Here is a 16,953-nt window from a genome sequence, read left to right on the forward strand (position 1 = left end):
AGCAGTTAGTGAAATGTTGTGCACCTTTTGCAAGAGTCTGGTCTCCTATATGCTCTCAGATCTCTTCCTGAATTGAAGGTAGGAAAATAAGTGCATCACAGTATTAAAGTAATACTTTGTCTCTACATTAGAAACAGCTTTGAACATTGCATAAGAATGGTTACAGATGAGCAGAGGCTACTGGACACATTTACCTTACATGTCTACTAATAGCTAATTGATCTGAGGATCTTTTTTAATTTATTTTGAAAATAACTTGATTCATCTACCTGTAGCCCTGTATAGAGGCGTCATACCGTATTAACTTACATTTTCAACTTCAAAGTTCACTTGTTTAGCACTGAGCTATGCTGAGCACTGACATTCCTTAGGATTGTGCTTCTGATTTTTTTAAAGACTGCATCTATAATTTCTCAGATCAGAAGTAAATTAGAGACATCTCTAATATTTTTTTAAAAAAAACCTGGAAATGAAATTACACATAGCAAAACTTTGGCTTAATTGTTCAGCAGACAGGGACGCTGTATCTTTAAGAATGAGAAGCTTACGTATATAGGAACCCAGGACAACAGCGCCAACCATGAAGCGATTCGTCCGTGTGTACTTGGTCTGTCACGACGGAAAGACATGATCTGTATTTTACTGGTCGCGGGTCACGGCACTCTTCTTGAGACACAGATCAAGGTACGAAATAACGTGTTCTCGGCCCGGAACCTTACCAGTTTACCAGTACACATCGTTTGTTGCTCGTTTCGGTTCTCCAGGCCACGCTAACGATTCAGTACAGTACTATTGCCGCATACGGACACGTAGTACGAGTTGGACAGACAGAAACTTTGCCCTCCAATTGTTTCGTGCATACTCGGGTTTTGAGTTTAAAATGCTATCAGACTTGATATTGATAGTGCAACCGTGATATCCAGGCATGAAGGAGCTGCACGATTGAAAGATGATATTTCGGGTTGGGGCTCATCTCGTTATGAATGGAAGATTTTGTGATAGGGTGCCCGCGGGAGGTGCAGACTCCGGTCACGCGTGGGAGATCTCGAGCTGACTTGAAGCGCAGCTGAAAGGCTTACAATCAAATGGTATGAAATCTAGTAGCACCAGTTGAGGCTGCAGGAGACTCAAAACTGTAGAGATATTTCTTGCTTTAGAAAAGACTGCCGTATTTTGTTCAACGTTCAAATTAAAATCTAGCCCAAACTAAACGGTTCTATCGGGACCTGAAAACTAGTTTTCTAACGTACTACGGTTGATACCGTTCATTTATAAAGTGACAATTACTCGATTTAATAAAGTTGTTATGCTTCAAAATACTCCTTAACGTCTGAAGTGTGCAATAAGCACGTTACGTCTCCAGAGGTCTCTGTTTTTTTTACGGAGAACCAAGCTAGGGGCCTCGCACACATGGAAAAAGACGGGCAGTTTTGGAAGGTGCTGTTCTTTCTCTCTCCTGCCTTTTCTCTGAAAATAAATGAAGTTTGTACAGCGCTCAACCGCCCACAGTATACTGCGGATCGGACGACCCAGGGCTGAAGACTGTTGCATTTGATAAAGAACTGGGGCAGAGTTCAGTAGGACACTATTGACGAGAAGCATCCACACACATTATCTGTAACAACGGCAGGACAGAGCTACAGGGATGCATTTGTATGGCCTGTATCTGTTGCGACAAAGGGACACTCAGACAGAGCTCCTGTTGGCTGTGCTGTACTGTAGACACACAGACGGAGCTCCTGTTGTCTGTGCTGTACTGTAGACACACAGACGGAGCTCCTGTTGCCTGTGCTGTACTGTAGACACACAGACAGAGCTCCTGTTGTCTGTGCTGTACTGTAGACACACAGACGGAGCTCCTGTTGTCTGTGCTGTACTGTAGACACACAGACGGAGCTCCTGTTGTCTGTGCTGTACTGTAGACACACAGACGGAGCTCCTGTTGTCTGTGCTGTACTGTAGACACACAGACGGAGCTCCTGTTGTCTGTGCTGTACTGTAGACACACAGACGGAGCTCCTGTTGTCTGTGCTGTACTGTAGACACACAGACAGAGCTCCTGTTGTCTGTGCTGTACTGTAGACACACAGACAGAGCTCCTGTTGTCTGTGCTGTACTGTAGACACAGACAGAGCTCCTGTTGGCTGTGCTGTACTGTAGACACACAGACAGAGCTCCTGTTGCCTGTGCTGTACTGTAGACACACAGACAGAGCTCCTGTTGGCTGTGCTGTACTGTAGACACACAGACAGAGCTCCTGTTGCCCTGTGCTGTACTGTAGACACACAGACAGAGCTCCTGTTGCCCTGTGCTGTACTGTAGACACACAGACAGAGCTCCTGTTGCCCTGTGCTGTACTGTAGACACACAGACAGAGCTCCTGTTGCCCTGTGCTGTACTGTAGACACACAGACAGAGCTCCTGTTGCCCTGTGCTGTACTGTAGACACACAGACAGAGCTCCATTTGCCCTGTGCTGTACTGTAGACACACAGACAGAGCTCCTGTTGCCTGTGCTGTACTGTAGACACACAGACAGAGCTCCTGTTGCCTGTGCTGTACTGTAGACACACAGACAGAGCTCCTGTTGTCTGTGCTGTACTGTAGACACACAGACAGAGCTCCTGTTGTCTGTGCTGTACTGTAGACACACAGACAGAGCTCCTGTTGTCTGTGCGGTACTGTAGACACACAGACGGAGCTCCTGTTGTCTGTGCTGTACTGTAGACACACAGACAGAGCTCCTGTTGTCTGTGCTGTACTGTAGACACACAGACGGAGCTCCTGTTGTCTGTGCTGTACTGTAGACACACAGACAGAGCTCCTGTTGCCTGTGCTGTACTGTAGACACACAGACAGAGCTCCTGTTGCCTGTGCTGTACTGTAGACACACAGACAGAGCTCCTGTTGCCTGTGCTGTACTGTAGACACACAGACAGAGCTCCTGCTGGCTGTGCTATATTTAGCAGTGATCTGTGTTCTCCTGCTCTTTCTCCCTGCCCTCTCTCTCCAGTATACTTCTCTCTCTCTCCACTGTCAGAACGATGGCACCGGTCTGTACAGTCACCTTGCAGGGGTGCCAAAGGCTCTGCTGCCTGGAGTGGGAGGGAAGAAGATCCTGGACTTCTGGTGGGAGACGGTGAACATGTGAGTGTCTCTGGCCTGTGGAGCACTGCTGTGAAGCACCTTTAGCCATCTCAGGTTTTACCTGCATTTGTGTGTAAGGTGTTGGTTGTGTAAGTGCGTAACAAGTAGCTTTAAGTAGAATTGCATAGACTGGCACACACACTGAAAGTTAGGCCTCTGCTTCATCTGCACAGCTTGTACCAGTTCAAACTGGCGTGTTCCCTGGGGGAGAGTGGTCTTAGTGTTCGCACACTTCCAGAGCAGTGAGGACTTCACCCCAGGGTTGAGCTGTTTGAAAATGAGAAGTTCTGCAATGTGCTGAAACGCACACGCTCAGCCTGGTTTCAAGGGGGTAATTCTGTTTTTCCTGTGTCCAGGCGGCAGCTGTTCAGCGAAGTTTATCTCGTCACAAATGCTGATAAGTAAGTTCATGCACCAGCTTCTGTTTTGTCCTTGAAGTTCTTGTTTGTGAAAAGCAGCATTTCTTGTAACCGCAGAGCTTTCGCACAGTGACCCCACCTTACCGCAGGGGCTGGCAGGGGGTCTCCTGTCTGCTTCACTCTCGGGGTGTAAAGCCTGCGTGCTGTCTTGCAGGTATAAGCACTATGAGCGCTGGGCCACGGCCAATGACTTTCCAGTGGGAAACCTGGTGAACGATGGCAGCACCACGCTGGAGGGCCGGCTGGGAGCCGTGGCTGACCTGGAGCTGGCCATCCGCAGCCGCCGGCTCAGCGATGACATCATGGTGGTATGAAATTCACCGGGCAATCCCTGCGCTCCCCAGCCAGAGCCCCCTCTCGCAGAACCGTGCATCACAGAGCTGCACGTGTGGCTGTAGGATTAATTACTCGGGTGTCTCCAGCGGAACAGAGAACTTTCTCAAGATGCTGGATCAGGGACTAAGTTAGTCACACATTAGGAACACATAGCCTACATGAAAACAGAGCTCGATGTTGCTGCCCATCCAATTTCTTTCCCTTTCTTTCCTGCCGAGGCCAGTTCTTAGCATTTTGGTGATGCAGTTGCTAGTAGCTCAGTAATCTGAATCCTGTCAAGCTGTGTCTTAAAGAATTGAACAAAATCAGCTTCCAACAGTGCGGCCTAATGAGTTGGTTTCATATTCTTTGTGAAGATGTGCCTCCTGTCTTCAGTTTTCAGCGTTAGACTGCAATTTAACTTTGTGTTCCTGCCTCGCGCAGATTGCAGGAGACATGCTATGCGCGGACCAGAACTTCGACATCGCCCAGGTCTTGCGGTTCTTCCGGTCAAAGGTCAGTCGAGCTGGATCTTGTTATCATGGCACAGGCCAGAAGGCTGACCACACTCCTGCTTCCATCCTGTCATTGTAAGTTGGGTTTTAAAGGCTGCATGTCGCCTGTAGTCCAGATTCTTCTGTTCTTGATTGGTATATCCTTCTTGCCATAATGCAGCATGAAAGACATAATTTGGAAAGATACACGTTACTTTAATGGTGGTCACAGCACTAGTGTGACTTGGCTCTTGCAGTGCTCTAGCTGCGCCACTTGGCTTTTGGCCGCCCTCTGCTGTCCTGCCTGCCTGGAGCTCCTACAGTATGTGGGTGCAACATTCATCTTGTTCTTCTCTCTGTCAGGGTGGCGAGCTGGCCATTTACTACGAGATGGAGGAGGGAGAAGAGACCACCTCCAGGGGGATCGTGGAAGTTTGCCCTGTAACTCACAGGTCAGGCCTATACACTCTGTCTCTCTGTCTTTGACTGTGTTCTTGGTCTTGGCTTCAGTTGCTTTCCTTTCTGTAACCAGTTTGGGAAGGACACAGAAAATGTGGACATGATTGCAGCACCTTGTAGAAGCAGGAAGTATGTGGTGCTGGGTGTGCATAAGTGTACTAACGATCTTGTGATGCTGCTGCTCCATTTCAGAATAACGCGGTTCCTGGAGAAGCCAAATGCAGGACTGACGGGCTCCCGGTTGGCCAGTGTGGTCTTCTACTGCCTGCGCAGACAGACCTTGCCCTGCCTAGCCCAGTTCCTTGACCTGCATCCTTGCGCTGAGGACAGGATGCTGGGCAGACTCTGGGTAAGGGCTGCGCAGCTGGGCTGCAGGAAACGGAACAACAGAGTGAGATTGCGTCAGTGAGCACAGCAGAAACCCTGTAACCTTGGCATTTCACCTGAAGTCCACGATATATGCAGAGTCAAGATGAAATGTTTCTGCTCGTGTGCAATTTGCACCATAATAATCACACTCGGTAGCCCAGCAAATCTGCACCCTGAGATTACAGCATTGATCCAGTGGGTGCTATCAAAGGGATTCTAAATTTCACAGAATCACCTTCGACAAAAAATAATTTTTCCCCAAAAACAAATTCATTAATGAATTAACTTCCCCTGTGTTCTTGTACTCTTGGCAATGTTGAAAATGCACCCTTGGATTGAATTTTTCAGCATTTTGAATCCTGGATTTTCCCTGTTCTAGGTTGAAAACAGTTCAGATAAATTGTCTGCCTGGAGAACTGTCATTGTAAGCAGTTGACCTGTTCTCCTGACAGAACACTTCCTCTGCCCTGTCCTGTAGGAGTGGCTGGTCAATGAGGAGAAGCTTCCTGTATTCGGGATGAAGTTGCCCACAGGCTTCCAGCTCATTGGACAAGTGGTAGGTCTGGTCATTCTCCCTGGGCCTCTGCTTTTTTGTTTATAAAATCTAAAAATTAATGATCTTTTAAGGACACTTTACATCCTGAGAGAAGATGTCTGACACTTTTCACAAGTTTGCTTGCACGAAATCAGTGCATGATGCTCAGTGCATGATGCTCAGTGCTGGATGCTCAGTGCAGGGCACTCAGTGCACACTAAGTGAAGGATGGGCAATGCATGACACTCAGTGCAAAACGTCTTGGTGTCCATTCAGTGCAGGATGATATGTTCACACTCAGTGCAGGACAGTCAAAGCAGGATGGACAAAACATGACGGTAAGGACATGCTCAGTGCAGGATGGTCAGTGCGTGCTCATGTCCTGTTCTTGTTCCAGGGGCTGGCAGACTATACCAAGTGGCTCGCACACTACTCTGCCAAGCAACAGGAGTCACCAGGCAAGCCCATCACCAGCCGATCATACGCCAGGTACAACTCTTTCATAGTCTCACAGGTGACTGTCACAGCTTAAATAGAAAGTGCCCAAAGTTGAATAATAATAATTATTATTATTTATTATACTTTTATTTATCACATTTCTGGACATTTCACTCAAAGTGCTTTATAGTTAATAGAGACTCCCCTCCATCACCAATATGCAGCACCCACCTGGATGATCTGACTGCAGTCATCATGTCCCAGTATGCTCACCACATGATTGGAAAAGGCCAATGGGAAATTTGGCCGGAATAAACCCCTTTTTACAGCATAGTGTCCCCGTCACTATACTGAGGCATTAGGACCCACTAACACCTCTTCAAGCAGCAGCATAAGCTTTTCCCAGGAGTCTCCCCATCCAGTTGAAGTTGAAGGAAGCATTTGCTTCAGTCTGCTGATTAGTGTCTAATGAGAGCAGCTAGCAATGTACCATGCCTGTACTGGCACTGCCCGACTCACGGGGTGCCCTCTCTCTCCAGAATCGGCCTGATGGGGAATCCCTCCGACGGCTTCAATGGCAAAACAATAGCCATGACCATTGCTAACTTCTGGGCAGAGGTCACCCTGACGGAGAGCCAAACCTTGGTGAGACACTGCTTTATCCTGCATAATTCATTTAAAATGAAGTCATTTCATTACCTAATTTCTGCCTTTTTCTACTTGATATCGCTACTTATATTCTCCAGAGTTGATGTAGAGCAAGAAAAAGCAGAGCAGAATTTGCAAAAGAAAAGGATGCAAAGACATTCGCTCTGGTGACCCACTTTGCTCTGGTGTGTGCTTGTCAGGTGCTGGTCCCTCATCCCCTCAATGACCCCACGGAGTTTGGCAGCCTCCAGGACCTCTACTGCATTAGCAGGAAGGAAGGGTACGTACCCACAGTAACCATCACAACTGATGAAGCCTAGAGCATAAGAGCATGAGAAAGAGGAGGAAACTCATTTTCCCAGCTAGTAGCTCACTGATCCAAAGATTTTTATCCTGGCATGTTCCAACAATAGGGTATGGTATCCTGATTTAGACACTTTAGACACAAAGATGTGCTTCCCATTCTCAGGTCATCCTACCTTGTGTCCTTATCTGGCAGCTGGGCGTGTCTGCTCTGTCCCAGGATGGTGTTGTACTGTATTCGTATTCTCCTCTGTGTGACATCCTTTCTCTGGCTTTATCTCCTAAGGTACCTGGGGGGTTTGAGGCTGCTGCAGGCCACCTGTAAGAAATTCTACCACTTTTGCTCCAAGCAGGGGTGAGAGACGTTTCCACTCTGGGCAGCATCAGTGTCTGGATGTCCATGTGTGTTCTAGCCTTGGTAATGGTTAAGCTCTTCACTTCAAGATGCAGCAGGAGAGGGGTCGTGGGAGAGCTCCAGTTCCTCAGTGGTGTTTGTTAAGTAGAAAAAATACTCAAAAGCTAAAGAACTGTTCTGGTTTAATAACGGAACATCCTCTGTTGCGTTGATGAGAGGACCCTTGGAAAGTCCAGAGACATGATTAAAAGCCAACAGCTGTAGTCTCATTGTCTGATTACTTCTGAACCCGTTTCTAAAACAGACAGGTACTCGACCCAGTACTGTGCAGCTTGCCAATATAATTTCAAAATACAAAAACAAGAGAATCGGAAGGTTTTTCTGAAAAGGTCCCATGTGTCTCCCTGTGTCAACAGGATCGCTTTAAGCAAGCAGAACTTCACTCTGAAGTACGACACCAACATCCCCCGTCAAGTGGTGAGTGTGCACGCGGAGTGTCGAAAGCTGGGTTTGCGTGTTCCCCTTGCTCTATTGCAACATGCCATGGAGGGGTGCTACAACACTAGGGAAAGTGTGGTAGAAGCAATACTTATCCAGAATCCAGATGCGATAAGCCAACAAAAAATGAAATAATGAAGCAAAACAAAATAGAAGGACGATACTGAACTGTGGTTACCAGCTTTAAAAAATAAGTTTAATTCAAAATATAGTATAGAAAATATAAAGCAATAGGTTTATTCCATGCTGAAAAAAGAGAACAAAGAAAACACAATGTTTCAGTTGTGGAGCCTTATTGAGGTGTGATAAATATAAATATTAATCATCCAAATATTATCTTTGTAATAAAAGATGTTCCTAGATGTAACAGTGTTATAAAGATGTACAAAAGTTCAGAATTCTGGCATTAATTCCTTGTTCTTCTTCCTCTCTCCTTCTCTAGGGGCTGGCAGGCAGCAGGTAAGGGGGTGGCCAGGTCACCTGTCACTGACCACAGAACAATGACCTCTACATCCACTCAGTCCTGGAGATCACTGTACTCACCTGTTCTTTCAGGGGGCACTTCATGCAGTGGCATAAGAGCAGCCCTCGTCACATGGGCACATAGCTAGGAGGTTGCTCTTGTGTGGTTACAGTAGGGAACTGCATCAAGCGAGTGAGCTGCTCAGCAACAAGTCAAGGTTAATCCACGTTCAAGAAGTAAAAATAATAATAAGAAAACACACTTAACAGCTGTGGATCCTCCCTCCACAGCTCAGACATTCTAGTTCTTCTTTTTTCTGTTTGCGTATCAGAATGGCGCTATGCTGCCTCAAGACCCTTCATCAGGACTGGGCGGGACAACCCTGAGAGATCCCTTGCTTCATGACCACACATGTGCTGTCTAAACTGATGTCTGATTCTGTGTCTTTCCCACAGTGCCATCGTGTCAGCCACTCTGAAGTGTCTGATGAAGTTTTACAACATCACAGACGGCGTATGTACAGCCAGCCTTAGGTCTCGCATGGTTTGATTTCTTACTGTTGGCCATCATCGCGACTGACTTCTGCTTTTCTTTGTGTGCGCCTATAGGATCTACCCAGACCAGTTCGGGCCAACTTCATCTTGAATGTGGAGACAGAGGAGCTGTTCATCACCGCAGGGCTCCAGGATAGGGTAGTGCAGGTCAGTGCCGAGAAAACATGGCATGGACCAGAACATGGCAGCAACAGACGGACATCACCACACTAACAGCGAGTAAATCTTAGCAAGAAAAAACAGAATATAAAGATGAGATTTTAGTTCAGATCTATGCTTACCTGTGGCTTCATGGTGGAGAGCTCCACAGGGCAGGGGATTCAGTCTCCAGTAGAGGCAGTCACAGCCAGAGGGGTGAATACTCAGTTCAGAGGAATGGTTAGTGCTGCAGGGTGGCAGTTATACACAAAGATGACCTGGCATGCTCTCAGTTAGCAGGAGGATTTGCCTCAAAAGGCACCTCAAAAGTTCCAGCTTCGCAGGAACTGCTGCACCTGGCTTGTGAACAAAGCTTCTGATACTGCCCCCTGGCTTTTAGAAAAGGTAGTGACATTGCACGGGTCCCCTGCAACGGGTCAGTCCTCTTTGAACAACACAGAGGATCCTCTTACATCCCCCCTGTGTTTGTCTTCACAGGTCTACGAGGGGCTGGTGTACATGGACTTCGGCAAAGAGCTCATGGAGGGGAAAGGCTATGGTATTCAGTCTTCACACTGGGCAGTCTGGTTGCTCTCGACACAAAGATGTAGTCAAATCAAGCAGGCGTGCTTTAGCTCAGTCGGATATCCAGACCGATCGGGTTCAATCAGTTTTGATTTTATCTTTTGCCATTTCCACTCACGTGCCCTCTGCAAGCACTTTCCAGGTACGCAGTGTTGAGGCCGCTCAGTGTGTTTCTTTCCCCCAGGAGAGTACATTCCTATGGACATGAACTGCCTACCTCCACTCTGGCTGGCATACCTGGGAGATCCCAGCGACTCCGGCCGGATCCACAGCAATGTCCGTCAGCGCTGGCTAAATGGTGAGGAGCACAGACAAACGGGCTGAGACGCAGCCGGACGCGCTGACTGGGTGACATTCGGCCAAACGCAATGACTGGCCGATACGTAGCCGGACGCTGAGGGCACAGCGCAGTGCTGGAGGGTTGAGGACAGGCTTGTCCTTTTTATAAAACGGGAGTAAGAGCAGCAGTGTAGGGTTCAAGGAGCACTTCTACGAGGAAGTGCTGATTCACTGAGATCTATCAGGAACCAGACTGACAATTATCCAGGATCGGTGACCAAAAGTAATCAGCTTGCTGAGGGATTCATGGGACACCGCTGCCATGCTCTGTGTTCTCATCTGGCAGGAGAGCCCGAGGTGGTTGAAGCCATGAAGTCGTTTGCAGAGCTGACAGACCAGGCCAGGTGAGTCCTCTCTCTGAAGTCATCTGTGCCTTTATCCATCAAACTCAGAATGGCCAAAAATAAGTGGAAGTCAATTGGCTAACGCACCCCACACAGACAGGCACCCCGAGTTGGAATCAAGTCAGGTCAAGATGATGCTCTGGGGCAGGGGCCACCTCCATGTCTGTTCTTAATGACTGGCTCTGTTTCCAGGAACGCACTCCAGGAGAGGGACTGGTCCAAACTGGCTGAATTGATGGACAGGAACTTTGAGCTGCGGAGGTATGAATGGCATAGCAGCCCAGATCCCAGTGCTTACGATTCCCATAGAGGACCAAACCATTTCAGGTTTTATCAGCTTCTGATGTTCATACAGCAGACAGATGTCTCCGTGTGCAGGTTTGTACAAAGCACATTGTTCTGACTTATAACAGGAGCCTGCAGCTTACAGTAAAAGCTGGAATGGTTCAAACTGGCATACCCTGGGGCTGCAGCTGCCAGTCTGTAGATATATCATTACTTCCCTTGCTTAACTTTGCCCCGCCTCGTTTTCTGTTCTTTGGAAAGATCAGAAGTGAGAGAGGATGCAGATCTCACACGGACGCCTGCGTCTGTAGTACTTCCTCATGCAGGAGAGCTCAATCCTGGCTCGGGGCCATAGTCAGCCCTCTTCTCTCTCGCAGGTCTGTCTACACCGATGAGTGTCTGGGACAGGGCAATCTGAAGATGGTGGAACTGGCACGACAGGTACAGCAGGTCCTATGCTGAATGCTGAATTTCTTTTAATCTGGGCATTTCTGCCTTTGCTACGGCTTCCAAGATGCCAGTTCTGAATTTCATTACAGATGATTATTAAAGACTTATTAAAGCCTCACTAGGCAAGATGCTGATCCATCAGCTTCTAACTGTACTCCACAGTTAGACAAAGAGATACATTACAGATCTTCACTCGAGCAGGAAGGGTGTGCAAGGGTTTGTCACCATGCGTTTCGTGTGTCTCCCCAGTTCGGCTCAGCAGCGAAGCTGCCAGGCAGTGGAGGAGCTGTGGTGGGACTCTGTCTAGACCCTCACAAGCTGGTAAGAGTGGGCTGGTCTCACACATCCCTGCCTTTCTCCTTCACACCACTGCCTGGGTCGGGATAAGGGTCTGGCTGGGGTCAGGAATCACTCCTAAGGCCCCCGCCAGCTGAAGCTGGGGCATGTGGTGCCTCTGTCAGGACCTGTCAAAGCAAAACAGAGGTGACAGGGCCCATGGCTTCGGGAGATCTGTTAGATTTGGGATGCTGGTCATTGCAGGCACAGTCATGTTTTTATAAATAAGTACATACAAAATGTTTATAAACCTGTCTCAGATTTCGAATTAGGCCCCCGATTTCTCTGCCTCATTTCCCTGAGGGCATAGAGAGGAGCCCTGCAAACTCTACCTGCCGGCGAGCTGCCTGTAGACGGGTTGTCCTGTGGTCTGAGGGCTCTGTGTTCTGCCACCAGGGGGAGCTGAAGCGGGCCTTCCAGGAGGCTGGCTGTGTGTTCTGCCAGGTTGTGCCGTATGACCCCTCCTCCAGCACGGTGCAGGACCAGGGCTGAAGGACAGAGAGGAGCTCCAGTCCGGCTGGCTGCCAGCTCAACAGCGCTCCTCCTGCCCAGGAGAGGGCAGGCAGCCGGAGACAGTCGCTCTGTAGACCGCTGGAGGAAGCTGTGTCCTCTGCTCCTGCTGTTCTTCCAGCTTTAAGTGTGAAAGACACACTCCTCCCAGCTATATGGGCCCACATCACAAAAACAGACAATGGTACTTTTAGTTCAGGTGGGGAGCTGCATCAGCATGCGTAGGCTGCAAAGGAACAAGTAAGGTTTATTCCATGCTGGGAAAAAAAAAAAGAAAAACAACGGTTCGGCCGTGGAGCCTTCTTCAGGGGTGAGAGAGACAGGGCAGTAGGCAAAGGTAATGTAGCGGGAGAACACAGGCTGGGAGAGAGGAGGAGGAGCGAGAGGCAGGAGCAGGGGACAGAAAGAGAGGCCAATCAAGAGGTGGTCCCCAGTGGAGGCCCTGTTTTCCGACGGCCCCATCATCTCATATCGCCGACCACCTAATCTGCGCAACTTTCTTGTTCACAGCTCCCTTGAGCGCCCTCAGCAACCAACCACACCAGGCACTTTCCCTTGCAGGTGATACAGCGAGCTCTGTTGCAAGTACACATCCACCACCACCACCCTCATTCAAGGCCCCTCAGGACAATTCCGGATCACCCAGACAGCATCTTGTACCTCCAGCAGCCTTATTTACTGTATCTCTTGCAGTAAATGCCCAGCCATCTACATTGTAGAAACAGGAAGGAGACTTGGAGACTGCTTCAGAAAACACGTCAGGGCTGTGAAGATTAAAGATCTCTCCGAGCCCATTGTTTCTCATTTCACCTCTGACGGCCACAACCACTCTAATCTCTCCGTCTGTGTTCTCAAAGACGGTTTTCCGAACCCATACATCAGAAAGACTACAGAAACCAAAATAATCCTGCAGCTAGGATCACACCTTCCCCCTTCTCTTAACGACAGACTACTTTTCTTCTAAATTTTCTCCATGCATTGGAGGTTTCATTTCACACCTCTCTACACCTATCCTGACTTCACACCTCCTGATTGGCCTCACTTTCTGTCCCCTGCTCCTGCCTCTCGCTCCTCCTCCCTCCCAGCCTGTGTTCTCCCGCTACTTTACCTTTGCCTACTGCCTTGTCTTTCTCACCCCTGAAGAAGGCTCCACGGCCGAAACGTTGTCTTTTCTTTTTTTCAGCATGGAATAAACCTATTACTTGTTCCAATGGTACTTTTAGTTACACAAAAACTCATGCTTTTCCCAAGTCAGAATGTACATTTTAAAGGATACCTAATAATGCCAAAGGAAGCAAGTGTGAGAACAAGCCTCTTGAGTTGTGTGAGCATTATGTCAATAACTAAGCTATGTCTTATCTGCAGTTCCTGCATTGTACCACACAGCAGGCCTTCAGTCTGTAAAGTATCGTAATTAGCTATCAAATAACTGATTTAATGTCTGCATTCTTTCATGTCTAGAACATTGGAAATAATACTTACATGGAGCTTCATTTTTGTTGTGAATATTCAGTAATGCAAGCATTTTTATCTTAAGTACATTGAAAAGAATGGTTCTGTACATTAGATTCTGTAACATAAGTCATATCAGCAGCCAGCAGCCAGCAGCATATCACCCTGCAACTCACAACTGGTAACCCACTGAAGCTCAGCAGTGTGAGCCGGGTCAGTACCTGGATGGGAGACTCCTGGGAAAAACTAAGGTTGCTGCTGGAAGAGGTGTTAGTGGGGCCAGCAGGGGGTGCTCACCCTGTGGACCATGTGGGTCCTAATGCCCCAGTATGGTGATGGGGACACTATACTGTAAACAGGTGCCGTCCGTCGGATGAGATGTAAAACCGAGGTCCTGACTCTCTGTGGTCATTAAAACTCCCAGGGTGTTTCTCGAAAAGAGTAGGGGTGTTACCCTGGTGTCCTGCCCAAAATTCCCATTGGCCTTTACCAATCATGGCCTCCTAATAATCCCCATCTATGAATTGGCTTCATTACTCTGCTCTCCTCCCCACTGAGAGCTGATGTGTGGGGAGCGTTCTGGCGCACTATGGCTGCCGTCGCATCATCCAGGTGGGGCTGCACACTGGTGGGGGTGGAGGGGATCCCCATTACCTGTAAAGCGCTTTGAGTGGAGTGTCCAGAAAAGTACTATATAATTGTAAGCAATTATTATAAGCTGCAACTGGTTACTAATGGTTCTGAAATTAAAAAAAAATAAAGATTAAAATTTTGTACCTGCTTTTTGAAGTGTCGTAGCTTGAGCACTGACTCCTCTGAAAGGCTGTGAAACCATTTGCTGGGCTGTATGACACAAGCTGGGAGGGTCCTGAGATGGGAGATGGAGATAATAATTCTGTGTGACCAGAGTACAATGACGTCACAGAGGGGCTGTCATGCTAATATTGGACCAGCTGGTCACATGACCAGGTCACATGACTACAGTCCAAGAGCAACTGGAACAAGGTGGCATTCATAATTCTGAATTTGGATCTTAGAATGACCTTAGAACCTCCTGATATACTTTCTACTTATATGTATGCATACAGTTAAAAAAGAAACTGTCCATTTGAAGGACGTATAAAATAATTCGAATAAAACAAGCATAAGGACACTTAAATGCAGTCCTGCAGACTGTCAGACCCGGACATAGTCCTATTTACGAATGTAATCACTTCAGTAATCCCCGATATCGCCACATACTGACTCAAGTAACAGGCTTGCTACCGTAACACGTCGCCGTCGCTCCGCTACTGATGTCGTGGCATGTCGATACTGGCGTATGAAGGTGTGCAGGCAGCTGTGTCTTTAAGACGGGGGAGGGGCTCCAGTATGGCAACACGCACGGGCCGAGCCGAGCCGTTCCGTCACGATCCATTCATAAATTAGTCACTGCAGGAGGAAGTGCAGTCACAAGGGATGATTAATTTCGAGACCTGTGTGTGTGGAAATGTTTGGCACTCGTCTCTGAGGAGATCCTGGCTGTGAAAACTCCTCCGATTCGCCCAATTAGCGCATCTGAGAGAGAGAGACGGGCAGGAGCCGACTGCCTGCTCCTCTCCAATCATGATTTGGTGCGCTGTGCTCCAGGAAGCGGAGCTCTAGCTGTGCGTTAACATAGGAAACTGAAGCTGCACTTTTTTTTTTTTGAGTGCGATCGCACTGTACTTGCAAAATCCTCTCCAGCTTCCTCCTATGTCTCTGTTGCTCTGTGGCTCTGGCTGGGAGGTCGCTGAAGTACAATTAATGGAACCCTGAACTATGGCAGCGAAAGACGATCTCTACACCAAAATCGTCCCGCGGAGGCAGCGCCAGAACCGTCCGGGAACAGTGAAGCATGGGTCCAACCTAGACGTGCTCCTGTCCATGGGCTTTCCCAAAACCAGGGCGTGAGTAGTCTTCTGGCATCCCATTGTCTGTTGTCGTGTCCAAGCGCTGGCGGCAGCCCTGCGCTGTTGCAGTGCGGTGCCGCTGAAGCCGCTGAACCCCGTTATGCTTTCCCAACTGCTCGGGCTCGGCCGGTCGGGTTCTGCTTTATTGGTATTCGGTAAGGTGAGGCCTCGTGTTAAAAGACACACCACTATCTGTGTATTGTTAGTACTTGCAAAATAATAAAAAGAAGAACGGTGGACAAATTGGCACCGGATCTGATCCATCTGGGGGTCTTCGTTTTCCGGGAGGGTGTCACTCTGTCTCGGTTTGCTGCAGTGCGAGTCTCGGTGGAGAACGCGCACAGGGGACTGAGGGAGAGGCACGCCGCTGCGTCAGTGGTTCCCATGCAGGGTCAGAGCCGCGCTGCCCGGTGCCAGCGTCTCCCCCCGTGACAGCATTCCTCAGGCGGCCGGCGGTCTCTCGGGCCACTCGCTGGGCAGCCGGCGGCTTTGGCGTACCTACCGCGTTCAGGTCACTGCCCAGCGGCAGCGCACTGGTCCGGGTCACCAGTCTCTCGGCTGACCTCTGACGCCACCTCAGGTGTGACCCACACGCGCTGGCGCTGCTTGACGAGAGCTCCGGGATGTCTACCGCACTGGCTACCGACAGCTTGCTCGTCAGATCCTTCCATTCACAAAACGCCACCTTTTCGGTTTTTGCAGCTGCATTGGGTAGATGTTGACTTATTAATGAATGCCTATGTAGCTGTTCTGGCCTTTCTGTTGTGCAAGTAGTTTACAGTCATTTAAGCTGGATGCTGGACTTGTCCCAGTAACTATAAAGCTATTGGCTACTGAAAGGTTACTGGAGGCTACTGAATTAGTCGTGCAGATCCACAAAATGTCGCGTAACATCTTGAAACTGTATTATAACGACAGTTGGCTTTAATTTCTATAAACGATCGTGCATGTTGAATGGATTTTGTTGTTTAGTATTCAAAGTAAGTTATTTCTAAAAATGTTTTTGTATTCCTGTACGGTAAAATGTGGTACTGTAAAATATCTCCATCCTTGCAAGTGGATGCGTCCGTAATTCATGAACTAATTGAGGTGTTTATGAAGGCTGTTACGGAAGAACTCCTGGCTCCTCATATTTGTTTTTAAGATTGTGGCAGCAGGTTCTGATTCATGTGGCTCTGAAGGGGGTTGGCCACGGCACCCGAGGTGTTTTGACATTGCCGCTGCTATGAAAGCAGAGCTCTCCCCGCTCTTCAATGTCGCACATGGACATGAACGCGTGAGAGCGGTGTCATCCTGCGCGCCTCCTTCCGAACGGCGCTGCGCCGCGAGTTCAGGGCGAGGCGCGGTCATGGGCCGGCAGTCCAGGCCTGGCCGCTTGTTTTGCAAATTTCATGTGTTTCGTTAGTGGGATATCATAACACTACAACTATAAAACACTCTGTAGCCGTGCACATATTTTGGTGGGGGAGATTTGCTTGGAGGTAGTATGAGGTCGATCTCCCACATTCACGAAGTGTTTCAAGCTGGGTGTTAATAGGCACAAACATAGTAGCAGCGTCAGCACTTCTGTCCCCTATGGACACCAGC

General features: G+C 48.6%; 2 protein-coding genes and 1 long non-coding RNA gene across 8 annotated transcripts in view; 2 read left to right on the forward strand and 1 right to left on the reverse strand.

Moving 5' to 3' along the window:
• Window positions 1-533: 533 nt before the first annotated feature.
• Window positions 534-14,211, forward strand: gkup (glucuronokinase with putative uridyl pyrophosphorylase). 6 transcript variants are annotated; one of them, XM_088619553.1, is made up of 23 exons: window positions 534-684; window positions 3,040-3,146; window positions 3,503-3,547; window positions 3,720-3,873; window positions 4,325-4,396; window positions 4,738-4,826; window positions 5,026-5,182; window positions 5,681-5,758; window positions 6,135-6,226; window positions 6,715-6,820; window positions 7,024-7,103; window positions 7,413-7,481; window positions 7,898-7,958; window positions 8,422-8,438; window positions 8,898-8,955; window positions 9,051-9,143; window positions 9,633-9,693; window positions 9,904-10,017; window positions 10,345-10,402; window positions 10,595-10,663; window positions 11,065-11,128; window positions 11,387-11,458; window positions 11,870-14,211. In XM_088619553.1, exons 1-23 carry the CDS (start codon window positions 628-630, stop codon window positions 11,963-11,965), a joined length of 1,869 nt encoding a protein of 622 aa, XP_088475679.1. In that variant the 5' UTR covers window positions 534-627; the 3' UTR covers window positions 11,966-14,211. The 6 variants fall into 6 exon arrangements, with proteins under 6 accessions (XP_088475679.1, XP_088475678.1, XP_088475681.1 ...); XM_088619551.1 differs by having other exon boundaries at window positions 544-684; window positions 3,013-3,146; XM_088619552.1 differs by lacking the exon at window positions 8,422-8,438 and having other exon boundaries at window positions 7,898-7,975.
• Window positions 8,153-11,943, reverse strand: LOC148641237 (uncharacterized). Its single transcript, XR_015930230.1, has 2 exons — window positions 11,806-11,943; window positions 8,153-11,601 (listed from the first exon to the last, which is right to left on the reverse strand). It is a non-coding gene; the product is annotated as an uncharacterized LOC148641237 (long non-coding RNA).
• A 482-nt stretch (window positions 14,212-14,693) lies between the features above and the next one.
• Window positions 14,694-16,953, forward strand: part of LOC148641238 (ubiquitin-associated and SH3 domain-containing protein B-like) — a 37,646-nt gene continuing 35,386 nt past the window's right edge. The window contains exon 1 of the mRNA XM_088619549.1: window positions 14,694-15,363. Within this exon, the coding sequence (XP_088475675.1) occupies window positions 15,236-15,363 (128 nt within the window). The 5' untranslated portion in view covers window positions 14,694-15,235. The remainder of the gene's footprint in view (window positions 15,364-16,953) is intronic.

This window comes from Lepisosteus platostomus, chromosome 25 (genome assembly GCF_059453375.1).
Source record: "Lepisosteus platostomus isolate fLepPlt1 chromosome 25, fLepPlt1.hap1, whole genome shotgun sequence".
Lineage (NCBI taxonomy): Eukaryota > Metazoa > Chordata > Actinopteri > Semionotiformes > Lepisosteidae > Lepisosteus > Lepisosteus platostomus.

Coding starts and splice junctions, on each gene's coding strand:
- gkup (XM_088619550.1), top strand. CDS start 628: ATGATCTGTATTTTACTGGTCGCGGGTCACGGCACTCTTCTTGAGACA. Junction 4,827..5,025: donor GTTTGCCCTGTAACTCACAG/GTCAGGCCTATA, acceptor GCTCCATTTCAG/AATAACGCGGTTCCTGGAGA. Junction 5,759..6,134: donor TCCAGCTCATTGGACAAGTG/GTAGGTCTGGTC, acceptor TTCTTGTTCCAG/GGGCTGGCAGACTATACCAA.